The 26429-nt window shown below is 31.2% G+C and overlaps 3 protein-coding genes and 1 long non-coding RNA gene across 4 annotated transcripts; all 4 read left to right on the forward strand.

Moving 5' to 3' along the window:
- The first annotated feature begins 2342 nt into the window (after window positions 1-2342).
- Window positions 2343-4614, forward strand: LOC126682969 (uncharacterized). The gene is made up of 2 exons (XR_007641566.2): window positions 2343-2492; window positions 3809-4614. It is a non-coding gene; the product is annotated as an uncharacterized LOC126682969 (long non-coding RNA).
- Window positions 4615-8733: 4119 nt separating this feature from the next.
- On the forward strand, window positions 8734-11322 carry LOC126683020 (G-type lectin S-receptor-like serine/threonine-protein kinase At1g34300). Its single transcript, XM_050378838.2, has one exon. It carries the CDS (start codon window positions 8876-8878, stop codon window positions 11273-11275), a length of 2400 nt encoding a protein of 799 aa, XP_050234795.1. The 5' UTR covers window positions 8734-8875; the 3' UTR covers window positions 11276-11322.
- A 2395-nt stretch (window positions 11323-13717) lies between these two features.
- Window positions 13718-19473, forward strand: LOC126682254 (protein POLLEN DEFECTIVE IN GUIDANCE 1). The gene is made up of 11 exons (XM_050377860.2): window positions 13718-14499; window positions 14635-14786; window positions 14902-15005; window positions 16089-16177; window positions 16341-16414; window positions 16595-16745; window positions 16824-16991; window positions 17634-17731; window positions 17850-17972; window positions 18192-18260; window positions 18820-19473. The coding sequence occupies exons 1-11, from the start codon at window positions 13878-13880 to the stop codon at window positions 19024-19026; spliced, it is 1857 nt and encodes a 618-aa protein (XP_050233817.1). The 5' UTR covers window positions 13718-13877; the 3' UTR covers window positions 19027-19473.
- Window positions 19474-24306: 4833 nt separating this feature from the next.
- LOC126682544 (protein RGF1 INDUCIBLE TRANSCRIPTION FACTOR 1) lies at window positions 24307-25976 on the forward strand. Its single transcript, XM_050378262.2, has 4 exons — window positions 24307-24476; window positions 24552-24815; window positions 25158-25316; window positions 25535-25976. The coding sequence occupies exons 1-4, from the start codon at window positions 24474-24476 to the stop codon at window positions 25799-25801; spliced, it is 693 nt and encodes a 230-aa protein (XP_050234219.1). The 5' UTR covers window positions 24307-24473; the 3' UTR covers window positions 25802-25976.
- The last annotated feature ends 453 nt before the right edge of the window (window positions 25977-26429 follow it).

Below are 26429 nucleotides of genomic sequence, written 5' to 3' on the forward strand. Positions count from 1 at the left end.
ATCGGAATCTCCTTGTTCCGTAACCTACGCACTTGCGTATCGACAATCTCAACTGGCTGTTCCTCATAGGACAGCTCCTGGTCAATCTCAACACTCTGAGGCACAATCACATGCGAAGGATCGAAAATACACTTCCTCAACATAGAAATGTGAAACACAGGATGTACTAACGACATGTCTGGCGGCAGAACCAGACGATATGCCACAGCTCCAATCCTCTCTGAAATCTCATAAGGACCGACGTACCTCGGTGCCAACTTTCCTTTGACACCAAAACGAACCACGCCTTTCATAGGCGAAACCCGAAGAAACACAAAGTCTCCCACCTGAAACTCGATGTCTTTTCTCTTCGGATCAGCATAACTCTTATGCCGACTAAAAGCAGTCTCCAACCTCCGTTTGATCAACGGTACCTTCTCTGAGGTAATCTGAATGATCTCAGCACCAGACAACTTCCGCTCGCCGATCTCTTCCCAGCAGATAGGAGATCGACACTTGCGTCCGTACAAAGCCTCATAAGGTGCCATCTCAATGCTCGCATGATAACTGTTGTTGTAGGAGAACTCAATCAACGGCAAATGAGTATCCCAGCTACCCTGAAAATCAAGAATGCACATCCTGAGCATATCCTCCAATGTCTGAATAGTCCTCTCAGACTGACCGTCAGTTTGAGGGTGAAAAGCTGTACTGAAATCCAACCGAGAACCCAAGGACCCCTGTAACGCTTTCCAGAACCTCGAAGTGAAAACAGAACCTCTGTCAGAAACAATCGAAACCGGTACACCATGCAAACTGACAATCCTGTCGATGTACAACTGAGCCAACTTCGAAGCAGGATACGAAACCTTGATAGGAAGGAAATGAGCTGACTTGGTCATACGATCAACTATCACCCAGATGGAATCGTACCCCTGTCGAGTACGTGGTAAACCAACAACAAAGTCCATGGCAATCCGCTCCCACTTCCACTCTGGAATAGGTAGTGGCTGCAGATAGCCAAAAGGTCTCTGATGTTCCAGCTTCACCTGCTGGCAAGTCAGACACTTGGAAACGTATTCTGCAACATCTTTCTTCATTCCGCTCCACCAATACGTACCCTTGAGGTCATGGTACATCTTGGTAGATCCCGGATGAACACTGTAAGCTGACCTATGCGCTTCCTCCAGAATCTGGTCTCTCAAACCATCTGAATCCGGAACGCACAGTCTAGAACCAAACCTGAGAACTCCGTCAACAAAAACAAACTCGGAATTCCCGTCCAGATGGATCTCATCCATAATCCGTTTCAATTGTGGATCCTCAGCTTGTAAAGCTTTAATCCTATCAATCAAAACCGGCTGCACCTGCAGTTGTGCCAACAAACTCCCGTTCTGAGAAACCTGAAAACCGTAGCCCGAAGCTATCAAACCATGCCACTCCCTAACCATGGGTCTACGTCCAACCTCAGAAATATGGGCCAAACTGCCCGAAGACTTGCGACTCAACGCATCGGCTACCACATTAGCCTTACCAGGATGGTACTGAATAGTACAGTCGTAGTCTTTCAACAACTCTAGCCACCTCCTCTGTCTCAGATTCAATTAAAATAATCTAAAACGAAACCTCGAATCTCTTGCAATGATAACTCCAAACAAAATTTCCACTCGGAAAGGTTAACTCAAGACGAAACATGCCGAAAATATATGGGGTTTCTTTGTTTCGGGTTTGACTTGGGTCGCCCGACACGTGATTTAAGTTTGGAAGTCTTGGTTGACTCGGCTAAATACCATTTTGTTTTCTTTTAAGTTGTTTTACCAAATGGTTTGAAAAGGTTTCCGGATTATATTTTCAAATGGAACTCGATAGGGCTTAATTACTGTATGGTTTTGATTTTATTGGTTACTTGGTTGGGGAATGTTCTTAAGAGACGGAGTTCGTTACGCATAATTATTATTATTGTTGTCCTTGTTTACCTTAAATATCTGGTTCGTGAGTTTTACGTTGGTTATATGCGTTCTGTATGTAATTTATGTTGTGTACTACGTTAGTCGTTTTTATTTTAAATTCGAAGACGAATTTTATATAAGTTGGGGAGAATGTAATACCCCGTATTTTTTTTCTTTTTATTGTAAATTATGTCGGGTTAATTGTTTTTGTGATTTGGCTGTCTCGTTTGACTCGTTGAATACATTTTGGGTTTGCTCCTTCATCACTTGTGGGCCTTATAAGAATTCAACCTTTGTTGTGTAAGACCCAAAATAATAATAATAATAATAATAATAATAATAATAATAATAATAATAATAATAATAATAACAATAATAAAATAAAGTAAAGAAAGAGATAAGGGCTAAGGCTGGAATTTTATCTATTTTAAATAAAACCCTAATCTAGCTAAGTGTATATAAGGACTCCTAACTATTCTTTATATAGACATTAACAACGCTGAAAGAAAAAAAGAACAAAAACATCGAATTTCAACTGTTTGATTCAAATTGATTCTTCGTTACAAGGTATTCTCATTCTCTCAAATATCTTTGAAATTTACATTTTTACTTGGGCATAAATCGGTTTCATATCTTAATTAGTTTACTAACTTTTGGTATCATGTATAATCTGTTGTGTTTGAAATAATTGATGGGTATGGTTTTTTTTGTGATTCTTTTATTATTTATATTGGTTTGCTTAGTTAAGCAAATAGGCCAACATTGTTTCATATTTAATTGGGAAAATCTGCAACTTGTCCCTAATAGGAACAACTAATACATTACATTTCTAATTTCTTGCGGCAAGTTTATAATGCCATTTTAAAAATTTGAGTGGGTTTATATGCCAAGTATTGTTTGATATTTAATCAAATTAAATGTTGATTGGTTCAGTTATAGGTTGGTTAATCAAAATTTTGTTTTGATTAATAATCTAATTAAGTGATGATTTTATCCACATAGAATAATAATATTGGTTTGATTTTAATTTAAATCGTTTTATAAATATTAGATTTAACATGCCAATTTGAATTAAACTTATAAATTAATTTTTAAAGTAGTTTATTAAATTATTTTGGCTATACGAATTGATTATATTTGAAGATATAATCATGTTGATCTAAATTTAAAATTTGGTTAAATACAAATTTTAAAACCGTATTTTAGATTATCGTTTTGATTTCTAAATTTTGCTAATTATATTAAATCTAAAAATAGTATTAGTATCGATTATATTATTTTTTTTATCATATTTTGAAAACGATAAGTTATATTACAATCTTGTAAACGAAAAATTATTTGGGTAATTGTCAATTTTAAATTGTTGACTTGTTGTGCCAATTCGGCTAATTTACGTTTTAATTTTTAATTATTTTCTTAAATTATTTTAGTTAAGTAAATTGTCAGTAATTATTGGTTACTTGTGTTTAAGCTATTGAGTTCTGTTTTAATATTTAATTATTATTTTATCAAGAGTATCATTTTATAATTATAAATTATGATTTATAGTATTGATAAAATATTTGGGTCGGGTTAGACTTGGGTCGCCTGACATGTGAGGTTAGCTTGGTAGCTATCGGTAACTCGGCTAACCCACTATTTGAAAATTGATTTAATTTATTATTATTTATTATTTAATTATGAATTAAATAATATATTTTTCCGAAATGTATTTTAAGCGAGAACTCAATAGACTGTATTATTTTGGGCATTACAATTTATTGAGCTTTGTGTTTACTCTGAATTGCTTTACCGTGGTTTGTTGTTTGTGCTAGTCCTATGTGGTGTCTAGTACTCTCAAGAGTTAGGGTCTGTTTTTAATTATGATTTTATACCTTGTCTAGACCCGTCGACTGTTCGTACTTCATAGGCGAACAAGATTTAAATTGCTTGCCAAGTTTCACGTGGAATAGCAAGCAGTGAGTTTATATCTCTATTTACCTCTTTATTAAGCAATTATTATATTTTGTATATATATATGTATAAGCAGCTTTTGAACTGTTTTCGGCATTGTGGACTTGATTTGGAACGTGCTACTCGATGGGCATCATCGGGACTGCGTGCGCACCGGTAATGATTATGGTATTGAGGTAGGTTTGAGATACGTCTCACCTTAGTGAGGGCACCGGTGGAAGATACGTCTCCTGGGCTCACTATTTATTAAGTGATAGTCGGGGATCGGTTATTGAGATACGTCTCACCGACACGACAATGGATTTAGAATTGTGGTTTAGGGTTTCATTGATAATCCATAATGAAAATGTTTTATTAAACGTTTTAAAGGTTTTTAACTTAATAAATGTAAATGGTTATATAAACTCTACTCAGTAAATCTGACCCCGTTGTTTTCCCAAATTTTCCAGGTTTATGATTTGAGCTTTGGTCGATCTCCGTTTCTTCATTCTCGGAGGTTTTTATTTTTCAGAATAAAAGAGTCGAACTGTTTTAAACTCTTAGACCGCAGTAGTAGTATCAGTTATTCATGTCTTAGTCTTTTATTTATATTTTTGACTATTGTTGTTGGATTTGTCCAACTATTACTTTATCGCTTTTGGCATGATTACAGTGTTTATGGTATTTATATTATATTGCCATACTGTTGGAGATTTTTCTGAGATAAGCGTAATTTAAATATATATTGCTTTATGTACTGCTAGACTAGGCTGAAGTCTCGGTTGCCCCCGAGCATGTGGTTTTATGCAGGTACATTGTTTAAATGTTATAAATTGATTATCCGCAAGGCTAGCTACGGGTTTTGGTACAACTATACCCATACCCTAGCGCCGGTCGCGATTCATGAAAATGGGTCGTGACAAACTTGGTATCAGAGCCACGTCAGAATTTACTTTAAAATTAAGAGTAAACTTAAGGGAGCAAAGTTAATATTTTACCATCTTCTTCAAAAGACCACCTCTATCATCTTTCTCCCATTGTAACCAAATCTGGAAGTTCAAACTTCAAACTTCAAAAGACAAATTTATAAAAAAATAATTGAAGTAATATGATGTGGATTCTTTAATAAACAAATGAACTTCAAGCTTCAGCAACATAACATCGTCAACAACAATTTTTGTTTCCTCGATGCCATTGCATGCTCTGAAATTAAAAACTTTATCTTATTCTTTTGAAAATCTGAGATCAACCCACTTGCTAAAATTGAATTTAAAAATAACCCATATGTATGGATTGGTGGAAACGGTTAGAAATCGAAATGCGTAAAGCTAATCATTTGCATCATTATTTTGCAAATATTTGACGAGAAATGGTTAATTTCTGATGGATATTACCATAAGTTTTCTTTGGTTTTTCAGCATAAAGGCTAGATAAGCGTTGCATTTGCTTTGTTCTTGTTAATTTTCTGATTCTCTTCATGTATTTCGGGGTTCATTGATAAGCTTTTATGAAACCTAATGTGAAGAAAAATTGTTAATTAATTTGTTTTACATGTTCCTTGGCTCCTTTTTCTAGTCAGTTTTATGGATAATGAACTGCATTGTCTGTTTTCAAAATCTTAGTGGCAACAACTTTGGCACCTTCAAATCCCGTCTAAACTGAAGCTTTACATTTGGAGAGCAATTCGTAATGCTTTGCCTGCAGGGGAACCTCTATCTTGTAAGCTTAATTAAAAATGTGGTTCAATCATCGTTGTTCATTTTTTTAAGAGCAAATTACTATGAAGCCCCTCACATTTGACATAATTCACACTTTACTCCCTCCTGTTTGAAAACTAAACTATGTGGCCCCTCACATTTGCTTCCGTCAACATTTTAGTCCCTCCATCCATTTTTAGTGTTAGTCAACGAAGTCAAATGACTTATGGATAAATTAATTATCAAAAATGAGGGACTAAATCATTGACAAAAACAAAAGTGAGGGGTGAAATCGTTGAGAAAAACAAAAATGGGGGACCATATAGTTTTGTTGACTTTGTTGACTAACATCCAAAATGGACGGAAGGACTAAATCGTTGGCAAAAACAAAAGTGAGGGGCTATATAGTTCAATTTTCAAATAAGAGGGACTAAACTGTGAATTATGTTAAATGTGAGGGGTGTCATAGTAATTTGCTCTTTTTTTAAATCAAAACGTGGCCAAAGTTTTCGACCCATTAGAGAAGATGAAGTTTCTTCCAAACTAGCCGAAGAATCTAAACCTGTAAACTTGACTGAAGAAACAATGACTTTTTCGAGTACTTTTTGCAGAATTACATTTGGTAAAAGGCTAGACGAAAGTGAAGGAAAAATGGTTGCTTGTTCGTTTTATTGGTCGGTGTTTGGTGAAGAAATGTAAACCTGCGGTTGAATTTAAGAGACAAAAGAAAAAAGAAATACCCAGTCAGTATTACCATGTCACCACTTAATAAAAAAAATGACCATGCCATTTTTTTCTTCTCCCCACTCTCAGTATCGGTGAGTGTAATACACTTGCCAATTTCCGTCTAACTAAGGATATTAAAATTGGATTTTGACAAGTACAGGGACCCGGACATGAACAACTTTGAGATAGGAGTTTTTCGAACAAAACTGGTAAAATAGAGGGGCCTCCATATGGATTTTGCCTAATATGAATGATCACTGCCACTAGCTGTGCTGTTTGTTTACCCTTAATTTTTTTAATGAAAAAAGAGCATCTATAATAGAAACCCTTTAAAGAATATTCTTCAAATATTCATAAAAAGAATTCTTCAAACGTTTTATTCTATTATCCTATTCTAATGATGAATCTTCGTATTTCTATGTTTTGTGTTCTAAAGAAAGCATATCTGGGTTTTCTGTTATACACTTTCGGATTGGTCACCATGCATGTGTTTGATGATTTACCCAAATAAAACCCAGGAAATTTAATTATTTTTTTAAAATTTAATTAGGAAAATTTCATCATATCTAATCTAATATGTCTCTCAATATTCTATGAATATACTTAACATCTACCGAAAAATACGAAATTTTCCCCATATTGCTCTTATCGATAGTCAATTTGATTATATTGGTATAACTTTTTTTTTCTGACATCAAATCTAAAAAAATTCAAACGAAACTGAAAAGATAATTCAAAGACCTATAATTTTTAGGGTTAATTGTAAATTTATACACGAACTTTATCCTAATTTGCAATTACAACATAAACTTTGAAATTTGACAATGTTAGTAACCAACTTTACACTTTTGGCAAATCGATACACCAAACACGAAAAACACTAACGTGTACATTGTAATATACCGCCATGTGTCGTTGCATGATTGGTCGGTGTACCAATTTGCCAAAAAATGAAAGTTGGTTACTGACATTGTCAAGTTTTAAAGTTTATGTTGTAATTGCAAATTAGGATAAAGTTTGTGTATGCATTTGCAATTAACCCTAATTTTTAAGAAGACATCAAATGCAAATTCATCCTTTAAAAAAGAAGAAATTGTCATTGAAGTTATTGCTTATGCGGAGGCATGACGACTCTACCAAATCATACATTTTATATAAATATGTTTATAATTTTTTAATAATTAAATTTCAAACTCTAAAAAGCGTGATATTTATTATATTTTTAAATTTACTTATATTAAATATTAATAAAAATAAATTTAGTTATAGAATAAATAATATTATATTTTTTATTTAAATTTAAATAATATATAATACTATTTTTATTAATTTATAATTTATATAATTCGTGTTATGAATTATTCTATCTAATTAAATTTATATATGCTTAATTTGTTCCATTTTCAACTGTCAAAATTTTTAAAAATTATTCTATTTATTTATTTTAAAGAAAATAGAAATAAATAAATAAATGTATTATGCAAATAAATAAAAGAAAAGGAAAATGAATGTATAATTTTTTGGGGCGATGACAAAAATACCTAAAATTTTAAAAATATTTACAAAAGTACCAGTACACTTTTTTTATTTACAAAAATACGACTGATTTAAAATTAATTACAAAAGTACCAAAAAATAAAAATTAATTACAAAAGTACGATTTGTATAATGTCGGTATAATTATGGTATAATTTTGGAATACTAAAACTATAAATAAGATAATTTAAAAATAATATTTGATTTATTATTGGTATAATTTCAGTATATTTTCGGTATATCGATTATAAATTTTTATATATATTTTCTAGTTGATAACATGCATATTTTTTTTATATGTATTTTTCACTATAGTTGGTAATGAACTAGAGAATTTGTATATTATTGGTATAATTTTAGTATATTGTTAGGTTAATATTTAGTATGCGATGTGGTGTAATGTTGATGTAATAATAAAATTTCAGTATATTTTGATGTGTATACTTTTGGTATACTGTTGGTATAATTTTGGTATATTATTAATTTAATTTTTAGTATACGATTTGATGTAATTTTGGTAAATTTCCACTTAATATTAATAAAATCTCAGTATGTATAATGTCGGTATAATTTTGATATAATGTTTATATAATGTTGATATAATGTTAGTTTATTAGTATACTGACATTATACCCACAGTATACACCGTATGTTTGATATTATTTTTTATTTTTTTGTACTTTTGTAAATATTATTAATATTTTTATAAATGAAAAAAGTCAACATGTAGTTTTGTATTATTTTCATTTTTTTTTGGTAAATGGTGTAATTTCCTCTAATTTTTTCTGTTAAGTGTTGATCCAATTAATATTTTGTTTGGTTTTGTTTTGTGTTTTATTTAACTTTGTTTCCAGTGCGCAACTGGTCCAGTGCTTGACCAAGACTCAGCCAAAGTCTAAATGCACTATCAACAGTTATGTAACTAAAGCCATCACAGGTCAACGCACTATATACCACTCTATCCACGGCAGTCCGCCATTAATAAACCTTCAACACACACCATAACTACCAACAACCAGTCCCCATAAACAAACACCAAACATCAACAAATATTAAAAAATGTCACTATTCTATCTCCTCTTTGCTCTTCTTGTCTTCTCAAATTCCCCTTCACTCTCATTTCAACAGAATCTCACTTCTTTCTCCATCTCCGCCTCCCCATGGCGTCCCGCCGACAACAAGATCCTCCTCTCTCCCAACTCCACCTTCGCCGCCGCCTTTCTACCGCTACCCAATTCATCAACTCTCTTTACTTTCTCTATATGGTACTTCAAATTGCCGGTCAAGACTATTATCTGGTCAGCTCCGACTAGTACTTCCTCTCCACTCTCCACCGCCGCCTCTCTGGTTATCACCCCGACCGGTCAGCTCCGCTTGTTGAATGATTCTTCAGGATTAATAAACCTATGGCCTGGTTCTCAGAGTATGAGAAACTCCAGTTTTTCTTTACTTTCTTTGCAAGAAAGTGGAAGGCTTGTGTTTGGTAATGATATTTGGGATAGCTTTGATTATCCTACTGATACGTTCTTACCGACACAGAATATAACTGTGAAAACTAATCTTGTTTCCAGGAATGGTAAGTTCAGTTTCGAAAATTCTTCCAAGTTGGTTTTTATTTCTGATTCTGAAAATTATTACACTACCCCTAGTGCTTTTTTACAGTTAAGAAATGATGGTAGTGTGGCTCAATTAAGTGGGGGTTCTATAATTTCTGCTGATTTTTCTGTTAATGCTACCGATCGGATTCGACGGTTGACTCTTGATGATGATGGTGTTTTGAGAATTTATAGTTATGATCAGAGTCAGGGTCAATGGTTTGTTGCTTGGCAAGCAATACAAGAGGTCTGTCAGGTTCATGGGATTTGTGGGCCTAATGCAATTTGTATGCCTGGAGAATCAGATTTAAGGTCATGTGTATGTCCACCAGGTTTCAGGAGAAATTCTGTAAATTCTGATGCTTGTGACAGGAAAATCCCACTTTCGGACAAAACCAAGTTTCTTCGACTTGATTATGTTAATTTCACTGGTGGGTTAAATCAGTCGAATTTGAAAGTCAGGAATTTCACAACTTGTGAAACGAGTTGCTTGAGAAACAAGAGTTGTCAAGGTTTTATGTTCAAATATGATGGTCAAGGCTACTGTGTTCTTCAGCTTGGAAAAATGCCTTATGGGTATTGGTCTCCAGGCACTGAAACCGCTATGTTCTTGCGTGTCGATGCTAAAGAACAGGACGTGTCGAATTACGCTGGTACCATGACTAGCGTGCAAGAGACGACATGTCCTGTTCGAATCGGCCTTCCATTCCCACCTGAAAAATCCAATTCTAGAACAAGAAATATTGCAATTATATGTACACTATTTGCTGCTGAGTTGATTTCAGGAATTTTGTTCTTCTGGGCGTTTTTGAAAAAGTATATAACGTATAGGGACATGGCTAGAACTTTAGGCCTTGAATTTTTCCCGGCTGGCGGGCCGAAACGTTTCACATATGCAGAGCTCAAATCAGCAACTAATGACTTCTCTAATGCAATAGGGAAAGGTGGGTTCGGTGATGTCTATAAAGGCGAGCTGACCGATAAGCGAATCGTCGCGGTGAAGTGCTTGAAACATGTCACCGGTGGTGATGCTGAATTTTGGGCTGAGGTTACGATTATTGCAAGGATGCACCATCTCAATTTGGTCAGGTTATGGGGCTTCTGTGCTGAGAAAGGGCAGAGGATTTTAGTCTACGAGTATGTGCCTAATGGTTCTCTTGATAGGTACCTTTTTCCTGCGGGTCAGCTTGCGTCTTCAGGATCCGAGATGGATGCAGGTCCAGTTGCTATCGACGGGCGGCAACCCATACTCGATTGGGGGATCCGATACCGGATAGCCCTCGGTGTGGCAAGAGCAATTGCATATTTACATGAGGAGTGTTTGGAGTGGGTTTTGCATTGCGACATCAAGCCCGAAAACATACTATTAGGCGATGATTTTTGTCCGAAAATATCAGATTTCGGTCTAGCCAAGTTGAGGAAAAAGGAAGACATGGTGAGCTTGTCTCGCATTCGAGGCACACGTGGATATATGGCCCCCGAATGGGTAAAAAGCGACCCGATCACCCCGAAAGCCGATGTATATAGTTTCGGAATGGTGTTACTAGAATTAGTAACCGGGTCTCGGAATTTCGAGATGCAAGGTTCAATGGTGGAGAGTGATGATTGGTATTTTCCGAGATGGGCATTTGATAAGGTGTTCAAGGAAATGAAAGTAGATGAGATATTGGACCGTAAAATCAAGCATTGTTATGATGAGAGGCATCATTTTGAGATGGTGGACCGGATGGTGAAAAGTGCAATGTGGTGCCTACAAGATAGACCAGAGGCTAGGCCTTCTATGGGGAAAGTGGCTAAAATGTTGGAAGGGTCCGTGGAGATTACTGAACCAAAGAAGCCTACTATTTTCTTCTTGGCAGATTAATAATTGGTAAAAGGTTTAGCAGTGAAATAGTAATAAGCTTTTTTTTACTGCTCTTTCTTTTCAGTTATTTCTGTTTTTAGGCTGTATAGGTAAAGCGTTTCCTTGGAAATCAGTCAACAAAATACGTATTTTTTTTTGTTAGAATAATACTTTTCTTATATAGTTTTAGGCTTAAATGCAAAAAAATAACCAATTTTTACGTTTTTCATATTTAATATAAAACTTTTAAGTTTGATAAAAAAATACACTAACTTTTTAATTTTTGCAATTAAGACACCAACACCGTTTTTAATGTAAACTGACACTGTTTACTTATTGTGCTTAAAAATATAAAAATAAACTTTTATAAACAATTTTGAAATAATCATTAATTAAGTTGTATTTTTATTTTTCTATTAATAAAATATGTTATATTACATATAAAAAAAAAGATTGTTTGCCATGAGTTTTTTTCGGTTGCTCATCCGGGTTCCAGGGCTTCGTCCTGACTAATTCGGATCCGACTCGCGTCGCACACCTGGCATGATGGGTGAGTCTGTGAATTTTCTGCATTCACAAGACTCGAATCCGAAATCTTATTTAAGCGATAACAAGTTGTTTACCATTTAGACCAACTCTGTTGGTTGCTTGCCATGAGTTTTAGTGATACTTTTCATTAACTTTAGGAAGTGAATTTGTACATTGGTAGTTGTTTTGATGAGTGTTTTGAAATCAAATCAGTAGCTTAATTAATTTAATAATCAATCCAGCAAGTTAAGTATTCCTCCTATAGAAAAACTTATCGGATTGAACTTCATCGAATTCTTACGACAAAAGAAGCAAAGATCGCACGTAACTATGGAAGTTCTGTCGCATTGTTTTAACTTTTAAGTGCACCTGACTCCACTACGCGTTCTTAAATGGAAGCAAAAAAGTTTATAGAAAGACCGAGAAGTTAAAATCGTGTCAATTTGGACTTGACTTTAAAATAAAATGGTCTACCTGCCCTTTTATCCAATAATAAGTACAAAAGTGAAACGTGGCGAAATTGGATTCGTTTTAACATGTCATTAAACCTGGTTATACCACCAGCATGACACCACATGCCGTGCAACACTCCCATTCGGTCACCACCATCACCAAAACAAATAAAATAATTGAATAATTGATCTTGACTATTGCTGAACTTTTCAGTTTTTTCATTTCAGTCACTAAACTATTTTTTTTCTTTTTAATTATTGAATTTTCATTTTTTTTATTTAGTATTTTCGGCCAAAAATACTTAGGTGGCAGCCGAAAATTGACATGTGATAACCGGATTTTGCTAGTTTTATTTTGAAAATTTATCACATATATACATAATTTCACTTTAAAAATTAATTTTTAGATCAAATTATGCACATATGGCAAATTTTCAGGTAAAAAAAATAATTCCGGCTGCTACCGAAGCATTTTTGGCTAGAAAATACCAAATGAAAAAAATTAAAAGTTCAGTGATAAAAAAAACAAATAGTTCAGTGACTGGAATAAAAAAAACTTGAAAGTTCAATGACCTTCAGAATCAATTATCCAAAATAGTACTTGATGGAATAATTGCTTTTTAGGAGAAATTCTCGTTTTTTAGGCTTAAATGATCTAAAAATGTCTCAAACTTACTAACATGTATAGTATCGATTTCTCAATAATTCTAAAAATAAAAAACTATATTTCATTTTATAGAAAATTATTAAGAAGAATATGTACATTATAATTCACAGTTTGATATTTTTAGTTTGAAAAAAATTATTTAATATTTTAATATTTTAAAAATTATTTAATATTTAATATTTAATATTTAAATTATTTAATATTTAAAAAAAATTATCAAATTATGACATATATAAGGAGCCTCACAGTAATTTATTCTTTATCTTATGCAATAACAATGGTGTTTTTCTATACTCAGACCATAGTTTCAAGTTAATTTTTACTGATTATGGTTCTGTTTTTTATAAATACATTTATTTAATGTAAACATAATTAGTTTATAAAATATTGAAATTAAATTGTAATTAAAATAAATATAATTATAAATAAATTTCATAAAACTTATTTGAATCAATACACAATTAATATATTATAGAGAGGAGTTTAATTTCTATTATAATAAATAGTTGAATTATTCTTCCTACAAAACAAAGTTGACTCATATTTTAAAATAAAAATCCATGAGTCACCATATTAGTTACTCCATTACCTCAAACTCAAAAAAAAAAAGAATCATCAATTTCTAAATTTAATTTCAGGGTAGTGTCAAAACTGGAAACAATACTATAAATAAGTAAATTAACTAAAGTTAAAAATTACAAAAGACATTCCAAAAATTGAATAAACACAACAAGTTTAGGTATTATTTGGTAATTAGCCTAATTCCAAGTCAATCTGAACAAAGATTAAAAATTAAAATTTCCAGTTGTACTGGGAAACGAAACTGATAGACACAGAGACCGAGAATTTGGAAAAACAAAACTCACAGCTCAGCCCCTCCAATCTCCATGCATAATTGCAAAATATAAAATTAAAATCCCATCATATAAATACCCATTTCTTTTAAATATTTAATCAAAACTTAGATCTTTCACTAATGGCGTTAATTAGATCCATTAAAAAAAACTTAGGTAGAAAATTATCCTTCGAAATCCTAAGCGAGACCGGCAGCTCTAACGGCGACGACGATGAATTCCTTCTCGACCAATCAAATTCCGTTACAGATAACAGTAACGGTATTAGTAAACCTAGCAATCGGAGAAAGAAGAAACACAAGAAGAAAAAACCTCCGTCTCCGTCTGTTATACCGGAAGATCCGATCGACGGCAGCTTCTCCGATTCTAATTTGATTGAAAATGGAGACGGGAGACATGATTTTTTGAGTAATCATATCGGAGGAGGAAGCAGTACGGTGTGTAGTACAGTGAGTGATGTGCCGGAGATTTTGGAGTTTAAACAGAGTTTGTTTAATCATGATAATCGGAGAAACAGTGGCGGTGGTTCTAGGGAGTTGAGACAGCGGAATGTTAGCTTCGGCGGAGATGAATCGGTTACGGAGGAGAAGTCGTCGGTATCTGCAGCGCAGGAGGTTATAACGGCGCCGGAGAAGGAACGGAGTAGTGAACCGGTTGTTAACGGAAATGTTGACGTTCCGATGGCGAAATTAGAACCGGCTGAGTCATTGGATTGGAATCTTCTCTTGGCTCAAGATCCTAATTGTAAGTTTTTTCTATTAATTAGCTCCTTTATTTTTATTTAGTTATTATATCATGAATTACTAATGTGTTAATTATCTTGAATTAGTAATAATATTGATTATTGGTGATTGGAATTGCTACATTTTGGTGTGACAGTTGTATTTACTGTTGATAAATCGCCGGTAAAGTACTTAATGGATGAGATGTATAAAGGGAATTCATTAAGAAGCACAAGTACTCTTGGCAGTGAGAAAGAAAGACAGAAAGTTTATGATACTATTTTTCGATTACCGTGGCGATGCGAATTGGTACTTATTTAATCGTCCTCCTTTTAATTGTTTTATGCATACAATGCGATTGCCATTTCCGTGCGTCGTTTTGTTTCCTTGATTAATGCCATTGGTAATTATGTTTTTTTTGCAGCTTATAGATGTTGGGTTCTTTGTATGTTTGGATTCATTTCTATCACTTTTAACTATCATGCCAACTAGGATTTTTATGATCCTTTGGAGGTTTTATCATACCAGGTCAGTCATACGTTTTTATGCTCACATGGCATGCTTTCATACTTGCATACTTTAGATCTTAAGTGTTTTAGTAAATTGATTTTCTTGTTCTTTTTTATCGTAGTATTGGGGTTAGAGGCTTGGCTGTATCTGCATATAGAATATAAGTATCAATGTATAGAAGTTTATTTGAAACATAAAAAAGAATTATCAGTGCCATGTTGAGTTATGCTAATTTCCACCTTGTTCCAAAGCTGTAATAAATTCGCGTTTGTTTATCAAGTTGGTGACTTGTAGCTTATCTTTTTGGCTTCTTATCGTATGCCTGTTCTTTGAGACTGTATACTGTTACATTGTTTGTTCTGAGGGTGAAAATGCAAAGAAAGATTTCTAGTACTTGGTGTCAATGATTCCAGCTATGTCGATTCTTTACGAGCAGGTTCACCTTTCTTTTCAATGAGACTGCTTTTGGTACACCTGTGGTTTAACCCAAAAGAAAAATAGTGTCTATTGGGATATCAAAAGAACTGGTATGTTTTAGTAGGTTTATCCTTTTGGCTAGAACATTTCTGACTTCTGAGTTAGGTGCGTTTTTGTTGTTGTAGAGTGAAAAGAGATTATTGTTGGGCATTATGAATCAACGCTTTGATTTTAAATTGTGAAGCCTATAAATGAACAAACTAAGAGCAGTTGGTGAGTGATATTAACCTGGACATGGTAGCTGGTTCATATGTTAATCCATTCTCGGGATTCTATTCTGGTATATTTTTGAGGTTAAGGGTTGCCGTTGAAGTTTCCATGGGACTAGATCATGAAAAATATACGTGTTTGTCAGAGGAGAGGCTGTTGAATCTCCTACTCTGATTAGGAGATTATGATTCCGAAGTAATGGATTGATTTCTGCATAGCTATTGTGTTTTAAAGTTAAGGAATGTTAACTGGAATTATCTCTGGTTAGCATTTCTTTGTTTTTCTTTTTATCTGGAACTTCTTTTATTTTAATTAACACATACGTGCACTGGATTCTTCTCCTTTTCTGTTTTTATTATAAATCTGTGGTAATTTTCAATAATAACAAAGATAACCTAACCATGCTTGTGGCAGGCAGTTCAAGAAGCCTTCTGCAGCTGAGCTCTCTGATATTGGCTGCTTAATAGTGTTGGCTTCCGGTGTTGCACTTTTGGGGCGCACAGGTATGGTAAATTATATTTCAATATAAACAGTCTGGTGACAAGTATTATTTGCATATTCAATTTCCATAACCACTACTTCTAAGGGAAAATCATATCATATTTTACTTGCAAGATTTGGACGCTGAGAATTGTGTTCCCTTTAATCCTTTTGTTTATCTTTCAGATATCAGCTTGATTTATCACATGATTCGTGGTCAAGGAACAATCAAACTCTATGTAGTTTACAATGTTTTGGAGGTGAAAAAACAGAACTGGTCATAGAATCGTTAAACTCAGATTAAGATTGATGGTTTTATTTTACCATTTCTATTTGTCTGTCTGGTTCTGTAAACTAACCTCTTGAGTTGTATCTGTTGAACAAATTAAATCATGACTGTTGTACTAAAACTTAATGAACATATTTGTGTCCTCATGCAGATATTTGATAGACTGTGCCAAAGTTTTGGCGGGGATGTGATGGAGACTCTGTTTAATTCTGCAGAAGGGATGGCTAATTGTTCAGAAGAAAGCACAAGATTCTGGATTTGGAGATTTATCTGTGATCAGGCTCTAGCTATGGCTTTTTCCAATATCCTTTTATATGGCATTGATTTTATTTGTTTCAGTGGTTTCTCATCTCTCAATTTGTTTCCTTGACGGTTAATACTTCTTCATTCTTTCATTTTATTAGTTCAGGCAATCACTTTATCAGTTTGTATTGTTGCACATAACAATGCCTTGATGGCGTTGCTAGTATCCAATAACTTTGCTGAGATAAAAAGCAACGTCTTCAAACGTTTTAGCAAGGATAACATTCATAGTCTTGTATATGCTGGTGAGTTTGCTTCCTTGTAATTTGTTGAACTATTGATGAAGATGTGATTTGTCATCTATTTATTGAACAGCAGCCTATGCTTCCAGTTTTTGTCAACATATTAATTTTACAGGAATGGTGATATATGGGCTTGATATCTGTCATGTTTATTATTGTTGGTAGATGCTTCCGTCATAATTATAAGGATCAGAGCTTTTATCTCTAGATAAATTTTTTTCTTTTCAAACTAGATGTATAAGGAGCTTGAAAATTTATACAAAGACCCTGTGTGATGTTTTCAGCAATTTAATGCATTTTTCAGTCGGAAGCATGTTAATGCAAGTTTTAGTCTTCAGATCAACACATTTTTATTAACAGTTGCATTTGTTGTTCAAGTGTACATAGGTCATGTATTTTCCATTTCCATTTGTGTTTGGAACTGAATCCAAGTTTGCATTTCGATGGAAAGATAAAGTAAATAAATGCAATCTAGCACGGCATATTCACATTTGAGTTCAATTTATATCTTAAAATCCCATTATTGCTGTTACGGAAATCCATAGAGATTTGGCTATTGCATTTCTCATTTTTGCTGCATTTTTTCTGGTGTAATTGTTTAGTTTATGTTCTCTCATGTATTTTGATGCCATTGCTTATCCCCAGATTCGGTAGAGAGATTCCACATTTCAGCATTTCTCTTATTTGTCTTAGCTCAAAACATTCTGGAGGCTGAGGGTCCTTGGTTCGAGAGTTTTCTTATTGTAAGTTAAACAATAAAAGCTATTTTCGCTTCGTGTTTTCAGAGGTGGAATTTAAGATGGAGTTCGTCCTCATATGTTTCACTTGCGCGCTTATATACATCGAATTTTATTTTTCTAGAATGCTATGACGGTCTTCCTGTGCGAGATGTTAATTGACATCATCAAACATTCATTTCTTGCCAAATTTAATGACATAAAGCCCATTTCATACTCCGAATTTCTTGAAGAGCTTTGCAACCAGGTAAGTTCTTGTACTACTTTTTAATCTTTCCTCTTTACCGTAAAGATCGTTCAATTTTTGATTTTTCCCTTTCAAATTCTTTTTCCATTTTTAAGCGGCACAAACTTTGTCTATCTGTTTGTATTTAAGAGATGAGATTTGTCTACCATTATATTTTTGTTTGTTAATATAATATATATTTTGTAACATAACTGTTTTGTTGGACTATGTTTGTTGCAGACATTGGATATTCAAACTGGGGGAAAGAAAAAACAACTCACCTTCATTCCTCTGGCTCCAGCTTGTGTGGTAATACTCTTTTTCATTGACGCACTTCAGTTTTTAGATTATAAGAGTTACTGTGATTCAAGAACACATATTGGCGTGTTCTTATTTGGATAAGGAGATTACCGTAGTGGTTTGGTGGTCGGTGATTTATCATTTTTTTTCCGTGTGCCTAATTCTCCAAAAAATTAGAGAGCTACATTTCAAATGGAAAATATTCTTGGCTTTTTACCCTTATGCTCTAGTTAGAGTTCTAAAAAGTTTTTTTTTTTAAAAATAAATTCTTTCTCCTACCCCGGGTGAGTTTGAGGCCTCCGGCGCCTCTTTTGAAGACAAACTTAACTAACTTGTGTACAAGGCAGGAATAGAGTGCTAAGACTATTGTGGACTTCAGTAAACATTTAGTTAAAAGTTCCAAAGCTCTACGGTAGCAACAAATTCTTATTGTGTCAAACTTCTGTTCCATGTTGCGCTAGTTGTATGCTTATATTAAATAGGGGATTCAAGATGTTTCTCGTGATTTCACATAAGAAATGTATTGGGTTGTGGTTAAAGATATTCAGTCATTCTGAATGTTTTTCAGGTTATACGAGTGTTGACTCCGGTTTACGCTGCTCACCTCCCCTGTAGTCCATTCGCATGGAGATTCTTTTGGATCCTGCTTTTGTGTTCAATGACCTATGTTATGCTAACAAGTTTGAAGGTCATGATTGGCATGGGACTACAAAAGCATGCGACTTGGTATGTTAACAGGTGCCGAAAGAGAAAACTCCATTTTCACTATGATTAATTATACAAAGAAGAACCACATAAATACTCCGTACATGTCCTGCATGGTTCATCTTGCTGTCGAAGAGCATTTTTTCTGCATTCTGCTGGAGGCGTAGGCCTGCAGTTGTTTGCCTTGTACGAAAGGGCGACAAATCTTCGGTCAGCTTAAGGTAAAGATACCGGTCATCTAGCCTGTCAGTTTTGAGTTTGACGGGGATATTCGCCTATTCGGTTCGATTTTGTTTGCAAATGAAGATCATTTGGTTATTGAGATAAGAGGATTCAAGTTCAAGCCTCCTAAATCTATCATGTATAGTATTCCTTCTGCTGTTGCCTACAGCAGAATAAATTAGTGTTCTAGACTAAATCTGCTCTATGAAAAAGATGAAGTTTCTTTTTTTCAAATGTATTAGGAAAAATAGTTTATCCCCTGTTTAATTCAACAATTTTGTACTTTTTTATTTTATACCCTTGATATGGTGAAAATAATGATAGATAACAGTTTTTGGATTTTAAAAACTGATTTTTCAAATGAGTTTGTTACAAATAAATATAAGAGATAATTATTATTACCCTTGATATTAGGTCATACTTACTAGTTCCTCCACGAGTTTTAAAAAGTCAACTGCTTACTCTCTTGACGTTTGATTAAATTAAGGCAAAAGACTCACTTTGACCCTTGAGGTCGGACCAAAAGAACAAATAAGACCCTAAAGTCGAGGTTGGCTCACTTCACACCCCGTAGTTGACCAAAACGGCTCACATTACACCGGATGCTAACTCTGTTAATTTTTTCTGTTTAGACCCTTAAAAAAAAAGTTTAAAAGCATCCTTAATGTTTAAAATAATTACCAATTTTATATTTATAATTTTTTTAATCATTTTCACCCTCTTCTTTATTAAATATATATAATTAAATAATATTTAAAATTAAAATATTTATTAAAAAAGTGAAAACGCAATTAAACATTTTAAAACCTAATTAAACACTTCGCAATCCAACTAAACAAATCGAATCCAATTAAATCAATCGATTGAATGTAAAACTAATTAAATCACTAAAACAATAGTAATCAAAATATTTCTAATCACCGTCAATTTTTTTTCCGTTATTTCTAAACATTAGCCACTCATTTTTTATAAACCGCCGGAATTTTCGGCGGTCATCTCCGGTCCGAGCTGTTCTTCCCAGAAGTGGGCTGTTCTTCCCAGAAGTGGGAAGAACTGAACTGTTCTTCCGAAAGGGGAAGAACAAATCGTGTTCTTCCCATTTTGGGAAGAACAAATTTGTTCTTTCCAAATGGGGAAGAACAAATTGACCAAAAAATATCGGATCGTTTTGGAATAAATTAGGAGGAAAAATTATTCCGTTTGTTTTTTTTGATTATTTTTTTATTTAATTGGATTTCGAAGCGTTAAATTAAGTTTTGATTGTTTTAATAAATATTTTAATTTTAAATATTTTAATTATTGATATCTAAATGACGAAAAGGGTGAAAATGATTAAAATTTTCTATAAATATGAGATTGGTGAGTATTTTAAATATTAAGGATGTTTTTGATATTTTTTCTTACCTGCCATGTCATCATTTAACAGGAATAAACTAACGGCGGTGCAATGTGAGCCGTTTTGGACAACTACAAGGTGTGAAGTGAGCCAACCTCGACTTTAGGGGCTTATTTATTTTTATGGTACGACCTCAGGGACCAAAGTGAGCCTTTTGCCTTAAATTAACTACCTCCTTCCCAGTCAATTAGAGGGTCTTTTTATTAAAATTAAAAATTGAATTTTATCTATTAAATTTATTTTTCTATCAAAAAATTCATAAAGTCGTAAAATCATAAACAATTCAAATAAATAAATTTTTATTGTTTGTTTATAATGATTTGATAAACAACAAAAATATTTATATAAATATTTGCATAATTATTTTTAAATATTTTTAATAAAAATTCAAAATTAAGTTCAATAATTTTAAGTGAATTAGACATAATTTTTTTTGTTTCAATTCTATTTGCAAATTTTATAATCCAATACATTTATGATATGACTTGATTTTAAACTATGTAAATTTTAAATTTTAAACTAAACAAAATAAATTAAATTTTAAATTTTTTAATAAACTAAATTACATTCTAATTAATTTTTAATATTTTTATCTTTAGTTTGATAAAAAAATTATTTTTAATCTTATTTTAATAAATTAAAATATTTATAAAATATTACGATTTGGTAAGTAATTTAAAATTATTTGAAATTATCTCATAATTTTATGGACTTCTTTGAAAGAAAAATAAGTTTAAGGATCAAATTGAACTTTATTTCTAACAATCAGACCATTTAATTAATTCAAAGACAAAAAGGTCTTCAACAATAATAACGAGTGAGTTATTCCAAAATTGATTAATGAAAAATACTCATTCACAAAACCTTTTAGCCATTAAACAGGTCATCCAATTATATGTATAATGTACAAACTGAAATTTATTTATTTTTTAATAAGACTAAAAAAATAATTAAAATCCTTTCAAATTGATTAAACATGACCTATCATATTCAATTAATCTATATTTTTTATTATAAAATAAATGGTTATGATGAAAAAAGTTTAAATTATGTTAATTTAATATACAAAAAATTTTCAATAAACAATATATATTGATTGAACATGCTCTAATTCTAAAATAATTGTCACTTTAACTTCTCTATTATTAATAAAAGTGAATTTTTTTGTATTTAGAGGAATTTAATAATTCTTTTTAAAGATGAAATGATGATAAAATAATTTCTTCATCAGTGTTTGAAGTTTCGGTCCTCTACCGTAGTTGAAAAATACCAAATTTTAGTTAAAATAAAAAATTACCATGCCATCAAATACTGGTCTATAGTTAACTTAAAAATTCATTTACTATAAATAACAATATTCGTATCAAATGTATTACTATAATTAAGATAATAATACCAAAAATGCTAAAATTAAAATTAAAATAAAATAAACTTAAGAGTTATACAAGTACTAGTATCTCTTAAAAAAACAATATATAGATATGAAAAAATCAATTTAATAGCAACATAAAAATATGTTTAAATAAAAATTACACATCATAATAGTTTTGTAAATTATAATTGAAAAAAGAAAAGTATTTTGTTAATAATGGAGAAAAAAAATAAGATGCACTTGTTAATGAAGTAGTAAGAAGGGCATCATGTAAGAGCATTTCCAATATAATGCTATCTTTTATATTAAATTTAGTATAAAAAAGTAGTATAATGCTATAATTAGCATAGTATTTTTATTTTATATTTTCAATACAAAATGTTAAAAATAAATGTTATAATTATTTATTATTATAATTGTTTTTTATTTTTTTAATATTTTTATTATTTGATGATTATTTTTATTATATATTTTAACTAAAAATTAATGATTTTTTTTTTGATAAAATTAGTTTGTTTAAAAAAAATTATTAAAAAAGTTGATGTACATAAAAAAAATTATTTATTATATTGGTGTGTGGTCTATTATTAAATAATCAGTTCATTGAGATTGTAAATTGAAGAAACACAAAATTTAAAATAAAAAAGTAAAAAATGTTAAATAATAAATGCAAAAAAAATAACTACGGTAAAATTATAATTGATAATGAATTTCAATTGGATGTTATAATTTAACATATGCTATAATCAATGTTAACTTTAGCACATGATATAACATATGCTAAATTTAACACATAATATGAACTGCATTGGAGTTACATTTGATAATTTAATGTTAAATTATGACATTAACACCTCATTTTAACATTACATTGGAGATACTCCAGGCCATTCAAAACTATAGTACATGATGTATTTATTTATTAAACATTACAAAAAAGATATGTTTATTTTTATTAAAAAAATTATAAATAGTTTTAGCTTTTGACAAAAAAAATAAAAAAAATTGTAAATATATTCTATCCAGTACGTCATTCGTAGATAAATTTCATCATAATCAAATAATCACAATAATATGATCTTATTAATTATAACCTTCATATATTTAATAATGTATTTAAATGTGATAGCTTTATTTATGATTGGTTGCCTGAGTTTTTTTTTTAAATTCCTCCATTTTCTTATCATAAAATGAAAATGCAAGTTTGGTTTTATTCTTTTCGGCACATCCTTGAAATGAAAAGACATTGAAGAATATTTACATCCCATGATTAAAGGGTAAATTACAGTAATTTATAATCTGGAAAGTGCTGACTTATTGGAGAAATTTGTGGCTCTATCTTTATTTGTCAAACTTCAAAGATTTTTCTTTTCATAGAAAACCTCAAAGATTTTGCTTTTTAGTATATCTTTCTATTACAAACAAAAATATATATATGGCTTTCTTTCTTCCTTTTTCATTCACAAAAGTAACAAGTTTTGGTTTTATTTTGGAATTAGTACATTTTATATGAAAAGAAAATAATTTAAAAATCATTAATTTTAGTATATTTTACATGAATTTTTAATTTTAAAAATTTAAAATAAGAATTTTCTTATTATTGTAATCGGAAACTACCATCTATATAATTTTCAATATCTTTATACTCCACTGTAAAATTGACTGTAAAAACAACCTTCCAAATCCAATCTAGGAATTGGCTATTAATGGCAATTTTGAGTTTGATTTTTATGCATAAAAACTTGACTGTCAAAAAAACATAATTATTAGATGCTTAACAAAGACTGCCATATATTGAATAAAAATAACAAAAGACTGCCATATATGAAACCATTTCCTTTTCTTTTCCCTTTTAATGAAGGGGAAAAAAGAAGTCAAAATTATATTTCAAATTCAAACTTAATATTTTTTATTAATTGCAACTAAAATTTTAATTTTTATATTTAAGTCCGGGTTAAAATGTTTTATATTCTAATTACGTCTAAAATTTTAACTTATATTTTAAATTCAAATTTTTATATTTTCATCAATTACGATCAATTGAAAATTTGGTCGTAATATATAAGGCGCTATGTAAATAAATTTAAAAGATAAAATTTAAAAAATTTATTATAATTGCAAAAAGTTCTTTCAAATTAGACCTAATTATAATAATTAAAAAAATTATCGTAATTGATAAAAATGAAAAAAGTTAAATTTAAAAAATAATTGGGTCAAAAAAAATTAATAAAAAAGTTAATGTGGTAAATTAAAACATTTACCAAGTATATTTATTATTAATTCTAAAAGAAGAGATATATACATTATTCAGCTTCCCGCCGTTGGTAGGCCACTTCTTTTTGCTTAACACTATAACTCTACTTTGCTTCCACACTCTCTGTTTTTTCCTTTCTCTCTCTTTTTTTTCTCAATTTTTTCTTCAAATTTTGCAAATTTTGCAAATATATTCCCTTTAGTTCTCCAATTTTTGATTCTAATTGTTATTACAACAAGAACATATACATGTAATTTCATCCAAATTCAAGAAATGGTATGAACTGCTAAATTTTTAAGTATTTTTAAGTTTTTAATCAATTTTTGAGATTTGTTTAAATTTGTGATGCAGGTGGGGTGCAAATTGTATATAAAGAAAAAAGGAGATTGGTTAAGTGCACTATTAGAGAGCAAATTTTTTGATTCATGTGATCATCATCAACAACTAAGAAAAAATGAAAAAAATGTATTTTGTTTGGATTGTAATCTTGAATTTTGTAGGCACTGTGTCAAATCTCATTTCCTTCATCGCCAGCTTCAGATCTGCAAATATGTTTATCATGATGTTGTTCGTCTTCTTGACATTCAGAAACATCTTGATTGCTCTAGAATCCAGGTTTTTAAATTCTCCTCTTTTTTTTAACTTAATTTTAATTAATTTCTGTTTTTTTTATTAATTTTTGTGTTTAAAATTTAATACTGAATTAATGGAGATAAGTGTTATCATTAATTTGTTGATAAGTATTAAAACTGAAATCTAGTTCATCTACCTTATCAATTGATTGAAATCATATCTTACAATTTCAATACGAATTTTAAATTTTAGTACTAAATTTTTGTAATTCGAAACTTTAATAAAAAAAATTGCTGATGTGAACGACTTGAAATTTATAATTTGTCTTAGTTGATTTATATGTAGTTATGAATTATTAAATTTGTGATTAAATTATTTTGGTAGACATATAAGATTAATGGAGAAAAAGCTGTGCATTTGAATCCAAGGCCACAACAAAAGGATGCAAGACCATCAACTAAAGCAAAATTTGGTGGTTCTTGTGATGCTTGTGGAAGATATCTTCAAGATTTGCCTAATCTCTATTGCTCTATTGCATGCAAGGTACTAACTTAAATTTTCATGAAAATTAGTGATTATTTCACGCCACGGTTATGTCGCTGTCATTCTTACAACAAGCTAACGAGTGTTTGCGGTATAAGAATATTCAATTATTTTTTATTTTTTATTATTAAATATTCTAATATTGCAAACGTCTCAAGTTTGTTGCAGGAATGACAATTAAATTTGTATTTGATTGTATCTATAATTTTATTTTTCAGGTGGAATCAGTTGCACTGAAGCCAAAAGATGAGAAAAACAACAAAATGATAACATTTTCAATTCAAGAATTTTCTCAGTTTTCTTGGAAAGAAGATTACATAAATCAAGAAACGAGTTATGAAAACGAAGCGGTTTCGATTTCGTTGAATGATGAGATTTCTGAGGAGACAAGCAATCAAGAATGGATGATGATGAGCTCTCCATTGAAGCCAACAAAACAACTCCGCAAAAGAAAAGGCGTTCCTCGGAGAGCTCCTCTTTGTTAATTGATTAATCGGCAGAAGCAATTTATACAATTTTGGCCTCAGAAATGAAAAAAAATTGAATAACCACAGCTAGTTATTGTAATAATTTTTGTTTTTGATGATAAACTTTTCTTGAGAGTCTGTACAGAATGAGTTGATAGGTATAGAAATGGATCTGTTGATGAATTTTAATTCATTCTTTTTTTTCCTTTGCTTCTCCCATCATAATTCTAATTTCTTCCCTTTCTTGATTATGTGAAACTTTAGCTTTCGGAATTATGTTAGCATGGAAATTTGTCGAGTTTTACGTTTCCAGCATTTCACTTACGTTATAAAAATGCTTCTAATTTTTTATATATCTTAAAAATACCAAAATATTGCAAAATGAGATCAATTATAACCATTACTTTTAAAATCACCATATTTAATTTGATTTTGTATCTATTATGTCAATTATAGCCATTTGTAAAAAATAATTGAAAATTTTATCACATGTCAGTCATGTCAATGTGATTCAAAATATTTTAATAAAAAATATTGATATATCACATAAAAACTGAACCAAACTATTTGTAACCTTTAATCCAAAAATAAAATTGACCAACTGATTCTTAGATGACTAATAGTCTAGGTCGATTTTTAGATGACA

Source organism: Mercurialis annua, linkage group LG5 (genome assembly GCF_937616625.2).
Source record: "Mercurialis annua linkage group LG5, ddMerAnnu1.2, whole genome shotgun sequence".
NCBI lineage: Eukaryota > Viridiplantae > Streptophyta > Magnoliopsida > Malpighiales > Euphorbiaceae > Mercurialis > Mercurialis annua.

Coding starts and splice junctions, on each gene's coding strand:
- LOC126682254 (XM_050377860.2), top strand. CDS start 13,878: ATGGCGTTAATTAGATCCATTAAAAAAAACTTAGGTAGAAAATTATCC. Junction 16,992..17,633: donor TCATAGTCTTGTATATGCTG/GTGAGTTTGCTT, acceptor GCTTATCCCCAG/ATTCGGTAGAGAGATTCCAC. Junction 17,732..17,849: donor GGTTCGAGAGTTTTCTTATT/GTAAGTTAAACA, acceptor TTATTTTTCTAG/AATGCTATGACGGTCTTCCT.
- LOC126682544 (XM_050378262.2), top strand. Junction 24,816..25,157: donor TTGATTGCTCTAGAATCCAG/GTTTTTAAATTC, acceptor TTATTTTGGTAG/ACATATAAGATTAATGGAGA. Junction 25,317..25,534: donor ATTGCTCTATTGCATGCAAG/GTACTAACTTAA, acceptor TTTATTTTTCAG/GTGGAATCAGTTGCACTGAA.
- LOC126683020 (XM_050378838.2), top strand. CDS start 8,876: ATGTCACTATTCTATCTCCTCTTTGCTCTTCTTGTCTTCTCAAATTCC.